This window comes from Typopeltis vanoorti, chromosome 11 (assembly GCF_054136105.1).
Source record: "Typopeltis vanoorti isolate ZY-2024b chromosome 11, IOZ_Tvanoo_1.0, whole genome shotgun sequence".
In the NCBI taxonomy this organism is placed as follows: Eukaryota; Metazoa; Arthropoda; class Arachnida; order Uropygi; family Thelyphonidae; genus Typopeltis; species Typopeltis vanoorti.
Genome location: NC_143559.1, coordinates 57,138,972 through 57,155,055, shown reverse-complemented (window position 1 = coordinate 57,155,055; position 16,084 = coordinate 57,138,972). Strand labels below are relative to the sequence as shown.

At 35.6% G+C, this 16,084-nt stretch overlaps 1 protein-coding gene across 1 annotated transcript in view; it reads right to left on the bottom strand.

Annotated features, from left to right (window-relative positions):
* Positions 1–671: 671 nt before the first annotated feature.
* The window catches only part of LOC150101605 (eukaryotic translation initiation factor 5-like), a 217,072-nt gene continuing 201,659 nt past the window's right edge, over positions 672–16,084 (bottom strand). The window contains exons 11-12 of the mRNA XM_090400951.1: positions 6,342–6,476; positions 672–1,092 (exon numbers count right to left, since the gene is read on the bottom strand). Coding sequence (XP_090257077.1) covers positions 979–1,092; positions 6,342–6,476 — 249 coding nt within the window. The 3' untranslated portion in view covers positions 672–978. The remainder of the gene's footprint in view (positions 1,093–6,341; positions 6,477–16,084) is intronic.

The following is a 16,084-nucleotide window of genomic DNA, read 5'->3' as shown; positions in this document are numbered from 1 at the left end:
TGAAAGTGTAATTTCTTTACAGACTGGAGAAGAATTTCTGCACACAAGCAGTACAAATTTCATGAAACTTTCTTAAAATGTTTTCAAAATATATCTGCATATTCTCATTTTATCTTGGTTAAAATGGATAGCCATCCACTTTTCCTATCATTTATACTCTATGCTTACAGAAACCATTTGTAAGTTGTAAAATTGCATCTTAAGGAAAGGAGCACTACTTGCAAACATTTCACACAAGATAAAGCTGCAAAATCTCATTCAGGTTTTAATGTCAGGTAATTAAGTTGTAATGTAATCAAAGCATATTGGAAACAATTTGCTTTGATTTCAACAGGAATAATAGTGTAAAATTTCAACAGCAATAATAAATATTTAAATGTCTATGTATGACCTAAAGAAGTGGAAAATGTCACAGAAAATAAACATCTGTTCCCACTTCTTTAGTTCTGAGACAATATTTTCAAGTAAACCAAATGATGAAATATTTATCTTGGAGGAGAAAAATTCACGATATCAGGTTGTTCGGAGATAAGGGACAAGATTATAAGTGCAGCTAGGAGGAGAAATACCTCTCGAAATACAAACTAAAGAACTAAGTTAAAGGATGTTATTATTGTGAAACTGACTTTGGAAGAGAGAGAAAAAAAAAGACTATTAAAAATATTGTAAACTGCATTATAAGTTTCATTTTATTTTTTTTAAATAAATTGAAAAATACATTCAAAATCAATTTCTTACAATAGGCCTTTTAACGCAACTCTACAAGAAACTGTTCATAATCATCTGTCAGATTACTTCCTTTTATGCTGTTGAATATACCAAGCAAATAAGCACAGATAAAACTATGTCTGGGATAAAACTTGTAGCCACATGAAGCTACTGAGAAAAAGATTGACAGCAGTTAAATACTGCAGGTTTTAATATCACATTTAACAAGGAGAATTATAACATGTAGATGACTATGGGACAAAAACAAATTTATATGGCATCAATATCAATGTCATCCTCATCTGGACTAGCAGAAGTGGGTTTTGGTGGTGTTTCTTTCACCTCCTTGAATGTTGAGCTGGTATGTCGATCAGAATAAACAACCTGGGGGAAAAAAAAATAATACTGTAAAAATATTCCATCACTAAAGGAATACAAATGATCCCCATATTTGTCATAAATGATACTTTACAACTTTACAGTAGAATATTTGACACAATGTATTATGAACTGAACTGTGGTTGATTTTTCTGAGATCGTTAATCCCATTTTCTGGCAAGTAACTGTGCCAGATTAACTGAGAAAAACAAGATAGAAAGTATGAACTAGAATTGAACCTATGATGTTTTTTTCTTCTAGCAGTCTAAGCCTTATTGAACCAAAAACACTGAAAAAAACCTCTTAAATTCTATATATTGCAGATGTAGAAATGTCAAAATAGGATTTTATCCTGTTTTGAGCGACACAGCTTGAATAAATATCAACTTAGTTTCCAAGAATATATACCTCTAAGTAAGTAAATATGATACTACTACTCTTGCAACACAAATTAAGATTCCATTACTTTTCTATTAACAACTTTCTTAAAAGTTGATTTACTCCCCCCCCCCCCCCTCTCAAATTGTGTGATCTTAATTCATCTTAAGTAGTCTTAAATACACAGATGGTAATTCATTTGTTTTCTCTTTACCTCGCTGCCATTTTTACTTGAAATAAACTTATACACAACTTAGGGACATGTAAAGCTGTGGGTAATGTGACTAAAACATTCTGTTCTGTGATATATATTAGAAAAATATAAGCTTTCTATTATAAAGTGTTGCATATTATATGATTGAATCTGTTATGACAACAAGCAGTTCAAAACTTATCAGAACTGTAGAGAGCTGTATCTTTCAAACCAAATTGTTTTGCATTATGCAATTTAACATGAACAAATTTGAGATAAAGATCTCATTTATTCGGTTTTAATGATTCTGCTGAAATCTATGGCACGTGTTAATACTGTGGGCAAACAGGTTGGTTTCCAGATTATCTAACTGGAAATCCAACACAGAACTTCAAGCCAGTTGTGATCTTCTGATATATATCCTTCCCATGGTCGAAGACTACTATGACAGTACTATATTAAAAATTTTAATTGCTAACTTCCTATTGAAAATTTTCTTCCAAATCAGTCTCTTATCTACCTGGACATCAATATTGTCAAGATCTTATATTTCTGTTTTCTAAGGCACTTTAACTACTTTGATCCATCTAGATCTTGATTATCTAAAGACGTCCATTGACTTCTTTCCAAATAAAATTAGTTACTCCAACTTCTTCCATTGTAGCTAATTTTATGCATTGCTTCACTGTCTTACCTTTTTTTTCTCTGTATCCCCCTCAGAAGACACACTGACTTACTAGGAATTTATTATAGGATTTGTTTTGCATAGATGCCTTTAACTTCCTGAGTTGACAAAGTTCTGATTTTGCTATCCTTGCAGACAATTTCATCACATGCCACTGCAAAATTCGATGTGGTGAAATTTTATTAAAATTTTCTGACATCGATTTTACAGAGGTCACAAATCACGTGAAAGGAACAAAATTGTATATTAACAGTGAAATACTGATTGCAAAGTTGTAAAGGTAACTGACTAAAGAATGAAATAGAAATGTTCATAAATTATACAATATTGTAAAGGTTAAAAATATACATTAAGTTGATTTAATATTAAGTTCTGATGTGAAGTTGTAAGGGTGTCAGAATGTAAAAGTATTTCTGCCCCAAGTTAAGAGAATTAGACAAGATTATGTTGGCGATTTCATATTGAAGAAAGGTATTGAAGGTCATTCAGATGTGGAGATTTTGTCACCAAAACTGAAGGTCAAGACAACAGTGATGTCAGTTATTTACAGAAGATACCATATACTCATGTTCTGAACCAATATGAAGATATCATTTGCAACAAGGACAGTCAATGAGACTTATTTCTTGTATCCTTTCTTCATGTGAATCTGTGCACATCTTTATATTGGAAGATAGTATTAATAATGACTAGTCCATGTCCTGAACAGAAATCCACCACGCACTTGCCATTATCAGCTTTGGGGAAATTTGGAGAAAAGAGCAATTATTGTATATACCTGGTATTCATTTCCTACTCTGCTGTAAGATCTCCAAAAAGGAAGAACTTTCTCTTTGTGCTAGCAGAAAAATTACTACATTTCTGCCTTAGAATCTTTTATTGCACCACAAATTTCCCATTTGTTAATGTTCTGTGTCATTGTGCCAAGGATGTTCAAATAACTAATTTTTCACTGTGTAATAGGGTTCCCGTATGCAGTAGTAGCCATAATTGCTGGTTGAGGCATTACTCAGTTATATAAGATTTTAAATTATTACTGGGTTTCTGTGGCCTATGAATTTTCAAGCCAGAAACAAAATAAAACTGCTTACAGAATATGAAAGTAACTCAGTTTTATCACCTATAGAATGAAAATTGCAGAAAGCTAAACAACTTCAACATGCATGCCTTTCATGGCACATAAAATGTCCAAGTGATAATCAGTTTCCCTACAAGTGTTCTCCATCATTTGCGGTGTAACCGCAAATGATGGAGAACACTTGTAGAGAAACAGAGAACAGATGGTTTCTATTGCAGCAACAATTCTGGTCTTCAGTTCATGGGAGGTTGAAGAGGCCTGTTAGGCGATGTCCTTCACATATCCCCACAGAAAGAAATCAAGCGGCATAATATTGGATGAGCACAGAGGCCACACAATCAATCCATCACATCCAACCCAGCACCCAGGAAAATGCATGTCAAGAAATTCTCAGACAATAACAGCTCAAATGTGGCAGTGCTCCATCTTGCTGGAACACCACATTTGGCTGATAATCTTCCAACTGGGGTAACAGATACAGCTGTAGCATGTCCATATAGTTCACCACTGTCACTGTTTTTTTTTTTGCAAAGTAAAAGGGAACTAAAACTTCCAAACATGACAAAGCACACCAGACATTCACCTGTGGACTTCTTTCAAATACTTGAATGACAAGAGTTTTTTTGATCCCTATATTCTGCAGTTATGATTTACTCTCATCGATATGCAAAACATTGCTTCATCACTAAATATCCATCTCCAAAGGTAATTTTCATTAGCTTTAACTTTTGACAAAATGTCTCAGACAAATCGGAAACAGCAGGGTTTATAGTCTGGCTGTAAAGCCTGCACAATCTGTAGTTGGTAGGCATGGAGTTCAAGGCAGTTATGAACAACCCTCCAAAGAGTTGTTTGCAGTATACCTAACTGCAAAGAAGCTAGTCTAGTTGATTCTGTGGGCTTCAATAAAATGCTTCCTGGATTCAATCAACATCTTCCTGCAAAGTGCTCGGTTTTCCTGTTCCTTTTTGATGCTGAACATAGCAGTCTCTTGAAATTGCTTTAATTACTGTCGGATAGCATTATCTGAAGCTGAATGTTTTCCATACTGAGTTCTGTAATAACACTGTGTTGTGATAGCGAACTTTGTTTCAAAAAACAAAAGTATGTACATTGCTTTTCCCTGAACAGTCATCATTATGAAGTATGATCTCGTATTATCGCCCAGACATCAATACAGCAATGCCAAATAAAACCTTTTGAGTTACACTTTCATATTCTGTGAGCGGTTTTAATTTGTTGTTTCCTGTTTGAAAATTATAGGCCACAGAAGCTGCAATAATAATTTCGAATCACCCTGTATATCTGTTTTATGATACAATTTGGACAGGTAAGTTCAGCTTGAACACTGGATCACAATCCTTAGCTGGTTATAGGTAACTATAAGAGTATATACAAAACAAACTAAACTCTCAAAAAACTGAACAGCACAACACTTAAGGCAACTTAGAACCCCCCCCCCCCTCTCCAAAATAAAACCCAAGCTTCTAAGTAGAGATCACACCAAGTGACAAAAATTGCCTACCACTTATACATTGAAAAACATCCATGCAACCATGGGATTCAAACCATTAAGTTATGGTTTAGAGCCAATCATCCAATCAAATTAATCATGGTAGGTTAAGATTTAATAAAATTTACTAAGTTCTATGAGGATTAAAAGGAAATGGATACACAATATATGATCATCTCGGGCAGTTGTCTAGCTTCTCCAATTCCACACTCGCCTCCACATAGTGAATGCTGGAACCTGAGCAACCAAGTGGAAGATTAGATAACCCCAGCAAAAAGCTTGGCCAGGCAGACTTAGGGCAACGCTGGAGACCTTAAGGTAACAGTCCCATTAACAAACTAGGAAGTAGATGGGCCAATAACCAACCCAACTGAAATTTTTCTAGAGGATTTTGAGAGGAGGGGTATTTAGAATTGGTATTCTAGAATTCCCTTGGAATTCTAGAATACCCCTCCTCTCAAAATAAGGTTTTAAATTAACCAAATCAAAGAAAAAATCCTCAGGAATCTTTTAGTTCAACTTTTGGATAACAAAAATATATTAATTACCACCATTTGGCAAAGAATAAATCAAAAACATATAAACAAAATAAAATATAGAAATAGAATCAAATAATTTAAAAACCATATTAAGTACAGCAACAGAATGTCTTGGACCAAAAAAATGAATAGAAGAGGAAAAGGATAAACTGGGATGAGAACACTGAAGCAACAACAATAAAAGACAAGAAAGAAGCATATAAATATGTTCTTTCTTGTCTTTCAATAAATACAAAATGACTAGAACTAGAAATTAATAATGAACACAAAAGAGTAATGATAAAAAGTATGCAGGAAAGAATTCAAGAAAAACACGAGATACAGAAATTTGGAGAGAGTTTTTACAGTGAATAGAATAAACACAGAATATATTAAGAAACATGAATAAGGAAGTAAAACAAACTCAAAATAAAATAATGTGACAATTTCTTCCAAAATATCTTGTAAAACAGTTTTAGCACAACTGGATGACAATTGCAAACTTTTTTTTGAAGGACTTCTATATGCAACTTTTCATTTCTGTTCAATCGTATTGCAAGCCATTCATAAACCCAATATCCCCTCTACAACCCATAGTAGATACCACTGATTCTCCATGCTATAAATTATCCAAACAGTTAGCAAAATCCATTTGATGCCAAGATAGCAAGAAAAAGACCCAGAGAAAGAAGAAATGTTAAATACAATATTGGAGTGCTGACAAGTAATAGAATTTCAAAGAAAAACTGGTGACAGATTAGTAATAATGTAAACTCAATCCTTGAGGGAGGATATCAGAAATTTGAAGAGTAACAAAAAAGGCAGAGAATGAATTCTTTCCCTACCTTCTGAAACACTGAAAACCTAATTAAACAAAAATACTTTCTTACCTCAATAGTTTCTTCTTCCTCTTCCTCATCATCAGTGGATTCTTCTTCCTCTGCTTCCTTTAGCCATGTTATGAAAGGCTGAGCCTTTTCATGAATCTCCTGGGCAATTTCCTTACTAACATACTTTTTAGAAACCTAAACAGTTCAACAAACACATTCACACAGTACAGAATTAATAGCTAAATAAAATTCTAGTATTCTAACCTTACCAAATATATGAACTTTTATGAATGTTGTACTTCAAACTATGCAATAAAGCATGTTAAATTGTGGACAGTTTGCAGGTTTGTATTATTTCTGACATTTCTCCTGATTTCCAGTTATTTTTCAGGTATTTTTGGAACAGTATGGCATTTTCACTTTCCTGCAAAACTTTGCAGTAATAATAAAATGCTAACTTATTACAGAACTTACTTCATTATTACAAGAATGTTATTGTGGATTGTTTACCATACTGAATTGGCATCCCTGTTGGCATAGTTTCTTTTAGATGAAAGTAAGTCAACAGGGATTTAATTATGACTTTTTTGTAGTTTTATGTTTAATGGAAACCTGAAGTGAATAAAAACTACAACATTTGGTCTCTCCAGCAGTGGATCCAGATTATCTAACCTAACTCTATACCACATAAATATGTTTACAACCTTTACTGGGTGGGATTCAAATAAATATATATTCATTTAAGACAATTCAATGCAAGTGTATAATGCTAGTAGTGAAATAAAGTCATCCAAGTAAGAGCTGCAATGCTGTATTCCTCAATTTTTTCTGGACACTATTTTCCTTCCAAGAATCTTTCTTTAGAGCACTGAAACCCATTTTGATGATTTGCACTTTGATAATCTTCCACCTAGTCCAGTTCTCAGATGTAACTATACATCCTTCCTGTTTCTTATTAGCCTAGCCATCAGAAATAAGGAAACAACCTTAGCAGCATTATGCAGTTCACTCATGCTATAGCACACTAAGACTACAAGAATAATTTGTTATAGCAAAGCATCATACATGTGTGCGTGGGGGATATCGTGATGGGGACTTTAGTAGTTTGTTATAATGGTTTGTCAGAAAGAGTTAATATCTGATGTCTTAAGAGTAATATTATTACACGTCTAATTTCAAAATGTTGTCATTAGAACCATGCTTTTAAACCATTAGTTTCCTCTTAATCCTAATTCAATGCTGCCATTAGAATTAAACAGACAGATTTTTAGTTTTGTTTTTCTAGCATATATTGCAAAGTGCCCCATCATAACAAAATTCATGGTGTGTGTGCAGGATAAAAATGATAGTATTCTAGACATTATTTCTGGAAATTTTTCTGTTACTCCTCTAAATAAATATTAATTTTTATGGCTATTTAAGCCTTTTTTTTTATGAGTACCCCTTTTATGGTGTCACTGGCTTTTTACTCAATTTTTAGGGCATTAGTGATGTTTTAAAGACAGATACGAAGAATATAAGGAAGGAAGGAATAATTTTGGACATTAATAAAGCCCTTAAAAATTGAGTAAAAAGCCAATGACATCGTAAAAGGGGTACTCCTAAAGAAAAATAGTCTGAATATCCATAAAAATTAATAATGATAGTATTCCTTAATTAAGTTTACATTATTTCCCATTAACAATTTAAGTTAATCAGTTATTTTTTAGGATAACATTGTCAATTTTTCTTTTTTTAAATAATGGCGATTTTATTTAAAAGTATTTGCTGCAGTGGGTGTCAACTGTATTTCTATCCAATTTCTCAGATCCATAAATTAAAATTAGTTAAGACACTGTTACAGCTAGGATCATGGCTAATTTCTCTCTTATTCCATATAACTTTACTTAACTGAATCCAAACCACACCAATTTTGATTATTATAATCTATTTCCATATTTAATACGTTGTCATATTAAATGAAACAAATCATTTAATATAACAACATGGAACAAATCTCAAAAAACAACCTAACTCAACATCACCAGAGTTAAATATCAGTACTATCAACATAAGAAGCCTGAATGGCAAAGAAATGGAGCTAGCTGAGGAATTAGGTAAGTACCAGATCGACATAATAGGGGTGACTGAAACAAAAAAGACAAACTGGCGAAATCTTTCTGAGCAATAAATATGAAATGTTATATTCATGCAATGACAATCAAGGAAAAGAAGGAGTAGCCATAGTATTCAACACAAAATACGAGACTAATCTTCTTGAATGGCAGGCAGTCTCAAGTAGAGTGATGTGAGCAAATATGAGAATGGGGAACTGGACAATGAGACTTATTTGTGCTTATGGTCCCACAGAAGGTTCTACTAAGGTAGAAGTGGAGGAATTTTTGAGGCTTTAGAGAAAGCAACTGACACAATGAAAAAGGAAAAGTTGGTCCTTGTTGGGAATCTAAATAGTATAGTAGGAAATGATCGTCAGACATACAAAAATATTTTGGGAAAATTTGGAGAAAAGAGCAAAGCTAATAAAAATGGTAAATACTTGTTGGATTTCTGCTCATGATATACACTGGTTATTACTAACACTATGTTCCAACATAAAAATGTGCACAAATTCACATGGGAAGAAGCAAGGAATAAGAAAAGTCTCATTGACTATGTGATTGTTGATAGTGATGTTTTCTCCCTTGTGCATGACACCAGAGCATACAGAGGATTTGAAATTGGAAGTGATCACTATTTAGTCTTGAGCAGGATAAAATCGAATTTCATATTGAAAAGAATAACATGTAAGAAAGTTTTAAAGTGAATAAAAGTTGAGCAGCTCTCAAATGTGAACTGTAGACTAAAATACAAAGATTATTGAAGAAAAAATGAGAGTTAGAGAACAGGAACCAAACTGTAGAGATTCAGTGGCAACCCTTGAAGAAAACATTGATTGATTCAGCCAGAGAGGTGTGTGGTGAGGTTGTCTGCAAGGATAGAAAAATCAGAACTCCATGGTGGACACAGGAAGTTAAAAAGGCAGTGAAGGAAAAGAAGAAAGCATATCAAAAGTTCCTGGCAAATAAGTCAGCTTGTGCTCTTAGAGAATACAGAGACAAATGTAAGAAAGCTAAACACTGTGCAAAACTAGCTAAACAAAAGTCATGGGAGGACTTTGGCATAGAAAATAAATATCAAGAAGGTTGTTGAAGAAGCTTAGAAATGGAGGAAAGAGTACTGGAAAAGGAGTTAGAGATGATAAAGGTGACGTGAAAAGGGGAGAAAAAGATGTTCTTGAAGTATGGAGTAATTACTTCGAAAAATTGCTAAATGAAACAAGCAGTGATAGCACAGTGGTAAAAAACACTCAACAGGCATACAGTCAGGAATACATATCCATACTTAAAGTAGAAAAAGCCATCAAAGGCTTGAAATGTGGAAAGGCAGCAGGAGTAGATGATATTCAACCAGAAATGCTGAAGTATAGTGGTATAAAAGTCTTACAGTGGCTGCACTACATAGTTCAGAAAGCTCCCTGGACAGAGGGACGAATTCCCGGTGATTGAAGTAGAGCTCTCATAGTACCCATAAATAAAAAGGGAAATAAAACTGAATGTGAGAATTACAGAGGTATTTCCCTACTGAGTGATCTTGGTATGATATATGCAAGTATACTTGAGAAACAGTTGAGAAGAATTGTGGAAGAAAAGCTTGGCAAAGAACAAGCCGGATTCAGGCCAAATAGCGGCTGTCAGGATCAGATCTTCACTTTACGACAAATAGTGGAGAAATCATGGGAATATAACAAAGATCTCTACTTGAGTTTTGTAGATCTGGAAAAGGCATATCATTAGGTGCCAAGAGAGAGAAGCTATTCAATACACTACAGTTATATGGTGTCAACGGGGCATTATATCAAGCAATACTTAGTTTTTATTTGAGTTGTAAGTGAGCAGTTAGAATTGAAGTATAGGAAGACGGTTTAATGTTAAATCTGGTGTGGGACAAGGATGTACATTATCTCATCTGTTATTCATTATCTATATGGATCACATTATGAAGGAAAGTGGTATTAAACATGATATCAAAATTGGAGGTGTTAATGCATGTCAGCTCTTTGCTTTATGCAGACGATGTTATACTTATCAATAAATCCTCTACAAGTCTGCAAGATTCTTGACTAAATTGAATAACTGTTGTAATATATATGGTATGAAGGTCAGCAATAAAAAGACAAAGACAATGAAAATAGACAGAATCATTGAAAATGTGAACTGCATTGTGAACGAAGAACCTGTGGAACAAGTAAAACATTTCACCTACTTAGGCACAATTTTTAGTGAAGATGGTAAATTAAATATGGAAATAGACAACAAAATCAATAAAGCTGGTATAGTAGGAAGTCAATTGAATAAATTCATATGGAATAAGAGAGACATTAGTCGGAACACTAAATTAGCTGTATACAAGACAGTGTTCAAACCAGTTTTAACTTACGGATCTGAGAACTGGGTCAGAAGTAAAACACTTGACCAAAACTAGAGACCACAGACATGAGAATCCTGAGAAAGATTAGTGTCGTGAACAGATGGCATCAATGGCAATATCATATTAAAAACGAGGATATTAGGAAAGAACTTGACATTACCAGCATTCAGGAATCTGTTAGCAGAGGTAATCTCAGGTGGTACGGTCATTTAAACAGAATGGGCGAGTAAAGATTGGCAAAACAAGTGTTCTCTGCCAGGTTGGCAGGAAAATGACCCAAAGGAAGACCAAGATATAGGTGGATTGATACGGTACAAAGTGCCTTAGACGACAGGAATATAAGATCTGATAATATTGGAGTCTTGACATGTAACAGACTGATCTGGAGGAAAATTGTAGATAAGAAGTTAGTAATGATGTAAATTTTTCATGTAGTACTATCATGTATCCTGTACACCCCTTGAGGGTACATGGCAGGAATTTGATGATATGTTGTCATATTAAATACAATATATAATAGAGGATAGAGAAAAGAGCACATTTGAGGCCATTTGGTGTGAGATTGTGGCTAGCAGAACTAAATATACAATTGGGTGCTGCTATAGACCAGAGGCTAGCTGGTGAACGGACGTGCTATCGGAGAGCTCCTGAGAGATTTGTGTTTTTTGTTGATTTATTGGTGTTTTGGATTCAATTTAATGGACTTAAGTGTTTAATTTTGGTATATTATTGGAGCTTTATTAGCGTGGTTAGTGTACTAAAGTGTTTTATAACATAATCTATGTCGGGAAGTCGCCGCTAGATGAATTCGTAATGTGTAGTGTTAGTGCAAGCTCCAGATAAGATAAGTATCATTTTCAGTTATCGATACAAATTACTTAATATTGTGTAGTTTTGTTTTGTTTGCCTTGCGTATTTTAGTGCGTCTATTTTTGGTGTGTTATAACGTATAATTTGACAAAACACGTTACAGATAAGTATGGCACCTGTGCGAAGGAAAATGGCGGCCAGTAATGAAGGTTCGCCATCGTTATCAAAGAACGGTAGCATAAAAGAAATGAGTCAGTGTACTAGCTGTGAAATGTACGCTTTGCGGAGTGCGGTCGGAGTGTGGTTAGATGATAATAAAGGATTGAATGTGTGTAGAAAATGTAGGGAGAATGCGGAATTGAAGTGTATTTCGGATCGTGAGTGTGATATTTTTGTCAACCTTCAGAATGAAGGAAATAGGGATATGACAAGAAACGGCAAGGTTGTACATGAAAATTGTGGGAGTGTGAATGATAGTATAAATGGTTTCTCAGAGAACAAAAAAGATGAGATAGATGCATTGAGCGAGATCGCGTTGTTGAATAGTGCGATAGAAAGAGCAAAACAGCAGCTAGAGTGCATGAACAAAAGTAGACTGAATGAACCAACCAATAATAAAAGGTATGACAGGAAAAATAGACGTATGAATGTGAACATGAACAAAATGAAGGATAGAGTGCTGTATGGAGACTCGTTAGTACGAGATGTATTAGTAGAGGATTTGACAAAATCGTACCAACCTGGTGCGACCATAAAGGACGTAACTGTGTCTATTAGAGAGCAAAAGGAAAGGGTGAAAGAAATGATTGTTGTGGCAGGTACGAATGATTTGAAAGGAGATAAAATGGAAATGATAGAAGACCTGAATGAATTGTTTGAGGTAGCAAAAGAAAAGAGTGAGAGAGTTAGAATGATTAGTCTTTTGCCATGGTATGACAGTGAAATGTTTAAAAGGAGGGCTATAATTGCAAATGACTTTATGCGTGGGTTATGTATGACGAGTGGTGTGGAATTTGTGGATGTGTGGAGTGAGTTTGATGGGCGAAAGGATCTATATAAGATGGATGGCTTGTATTTGAATGGTTACGGTGTAAGAAGACTTGAGAAAGTGTTGCTGAATGTAGTGGATGTGGAAATTCAGGGAAACTAGATTTGTTAGGGGGGGGGGGGGGGGAGTAGAGATACAGTCCTTATGGAGGCAGTTGAATGTAAGAATGAATATAATATGCCAGAGCAAATAAGGACAACAAATCTGAGTGGGATAGTTAATATAAGGCATCAAGGTAGGGTTGGGGCTAATGGGGGTCTTAAATTCATGTACACTAATACTAGGAGTATTAGGAACAAGAAGGAAGAGTTTTTGGCCATGGTTGGCACTTCCAGACCACAGGTTATTGGTATTAGTGAAACATGGCTGACTGTAGATGATATAACTAGTGGGATTGAATGTGATGGGTATAGTGTGTTCAGGAATGACAGAGAGAATAAAATGGGGGGAGGAGTATTGTTGATGATAGCTGATGAGCTCCAGCCAAGGAGAATAGAAGTTGAATTGCAGGATAGAGAAAAGAGCACATTTGAGGCCATTTGGTGTGAGATTGTGGCTAGCAGAACTAAATATACAATTGGGTGCTGCTATAGACCAGGTGATGGAAAAGATGGTGGTGACAGTATGCACAAGCAAATAGAAGAAATGGGTGGAAGGAGGGTGATTATTATGGGAGATTTCAACTATGGTCGCATTGATTGGAGTGAGGAGAGGACACACGGGAGGAAGGAACTGGATTTTATGCGGTTATTAAGGGATAACTATCTGCGACAGCATGTAATGGAAAATACTAGGAGTCAGAGAGTGCTTGACCTAGTAATTACATCTGAGGATTTGGCTGTAACAAATATGACCACATTGCCACCAATCGGTGAGAGTGATCATAGGGTCTTGACTTGGGAGGTAGCTAAAGGTGTAGAATTTTCAATTAAGACAGGGTACATGTGGAATTATCGGGCTGGAAAGTATGACAAACTTAGGAGTTTGATTGGTTCAGTGCCATGGCATGTACAACTGCAAGGACTAGAAGTTGATAGTGCATGGGAGGTAGTTAAGAAGTGCTTGCATGAAGCAATGGCTGACTGTATACCTAGAGTCCGAATAATAAATCAAGTAGGGGTTAAATGGATGAATAACACCATTAAGCTTGAGTTGCAAAAAAAGAAACAACTATGGAGGGAATTTAAGGAGAAGGGTGACCGGCAGGCACATGAACGGTATAAAGCGCAGGCCAGAAGGGTGACGAGTGTGGTAAGAAAAGCAAAAAAGGATTACGAAAGAACATTGGCCATGCAGGCTAAAGAGAATCCTAAACAGTTTTTTAGATATGTAGCAAGTAAAAGGAAAAATGTACATGGCAGATTGATTTTAAAGAATGCCGATGGTAGGGAGGTAACTGAATCAGTTGAGATAGTTGAGTTACTGAGTGAGCACTTTGCAAAAGTATATCATCCAGGTGGTGACATTGCAGAAACGAATAAACCAGTAGATTATACGGGAATTGTGGTTAATGAAGTGGAGGTGAGTAGTCTATTGCATAACCTCAATGTCAATACATCTGTGGGATTGGATGGTATACCAGCTCGTGTTGTACGAGAAGCAGCTAAAGAATTGTCAGTACCCTTGACCATTTTGTTTAATTTGAGTCTCGGGTCTGGGTTAGTCCCGAGCGGGTGGAAAGAGGGGAAAATAGTTCCACTGCATAAAGGTGGTTCCAAGACTGCTGTTGTAAATTACCGACCGATTAGCATAACAGGAATCATTGTCAAGGTCTTAGAGAAAATAGTCAAGAGGAAAATACAAGGTTGGATAGAAGAAAATGGGATACTGTATCGGGGACAGCGTGGTTTTGTGAAGGGTAGGTCATGCCTCAGTAACTTGCTCACGTATTATAACACAGTGACGGCTGAACTGGATAAGGGTAATGGGATTACGGTGATTCTACTGGACCTTGCCAAGGCCTTTGACAGGATTCCACATGGAATTCTAATCAGTAAATTGCAGCATATGGGAATGGACATAGGGTTGGTGAGATGGATAGGAGGGTGGTTGACGGAGAGATATCAGAGAGTGGTTTACTCGGGAGTAGAGTCCACAAGACGGCCTGTGACTAGTGGTGTGCCACAAGGATCTGTTCTTGGACCACTGCTGTTTAATTTGTTCATAAATGATATAGGAAATGATCTGAGAGGAACAGTTCATTTGTTTGCGGATGATGCGAAGTTGGGTAGGGCAATAGTGAATGCAGATGACGTCAAAATTTTGCAGGATGATTTGGATAGATTGGAGGTCTGGGCTAAGGAGAATGGATGTCAGTTTAATGTGGCAAAATGTAAGGTTATGCATTTTGGGGTGAAAAGATTGGCGGCAGTTTACTGCATTGGTGGAACCCTGCTCCAGGAAATTGATGAGGCACGAGATTTAGGAGTGTTGAAATTAAATAAGGAAAAAAAAAATAAGGAATTGAAATTTAGGGGACACATTGCAAAAGTGACCAAAACAGCTCATCAAATCACTTGGTTGCTGAAGAATACGTTGACAAGCAGGTTATTGTTCCTCTGTATCGAGCCTTGATAAGACCCGATCTAGACTACTGTGCTCAGATTTGGTCACCTAGGTTTCTTCTTGATGGGGAGGAGGTGGAGAGGATCCAGAGGCGAGTGACCAAGATGATAGCAGGTCTGTGGAATGAACCGTATGAGAACAGGTTGAGGATTTGTGGGTTGCAAAAATTGGTTGATAGGCGGAGGAGGGGAGATATGATTGAGACATTCAAATTACTGAAGGGTTTCTATAAAATTAATTCAGAAGATATTTTTGAGAACAGGGCTGGTTGTGGGAGGACTAGGGGACATCCATGGAAACTGGGCAAAAGTGTGGTTAGTAAAGGTGTTAGAGCTGGGTTCTTTACTTTTAGAGTAGTGAATGAGTGGAATGCGCTCCCTGAGTCTGTGGTGGATGCTGTGACAGTGAATGAGTTTAAGGCGAGGTATGATAGATACTGTATGAATGTCAAATAGTTGTGATGAATATGATTTGGGGCCTCCCTCGATGAGTCTAATGACTCCCTGGAGTTGCCCGTAATAATAGTAATAGTAATAATAATAGTAATATAATATGGTGAACTGTTTTACTTGTTCTATTAGAATGGAAATGTTTATGTTTCTGTCTCTTGTCATAGCCTTCTTTTACCAAATTTGTTAAGGTTTATTCCAAAACACTAGTTATATGGTGTAAATGGGACATTATATCAAGTGAGCATAACATGAAAAAAAGCAAGAATAAAAATTTTAATTAAGAAACTAGATATTCCAATAAAGAATTCTTTAATTAATGTAATCATCTTTTGTGATTTAATTTTTTTTTTGTCTGAATGTTCCTTACATATTCACAAAACACCAGCTGTGAATGAAAGACCAAGATATTGCCCATTCCTTATTAAAAAAGACCTCTGTTAATTTTCCAGCCATTTCAAACA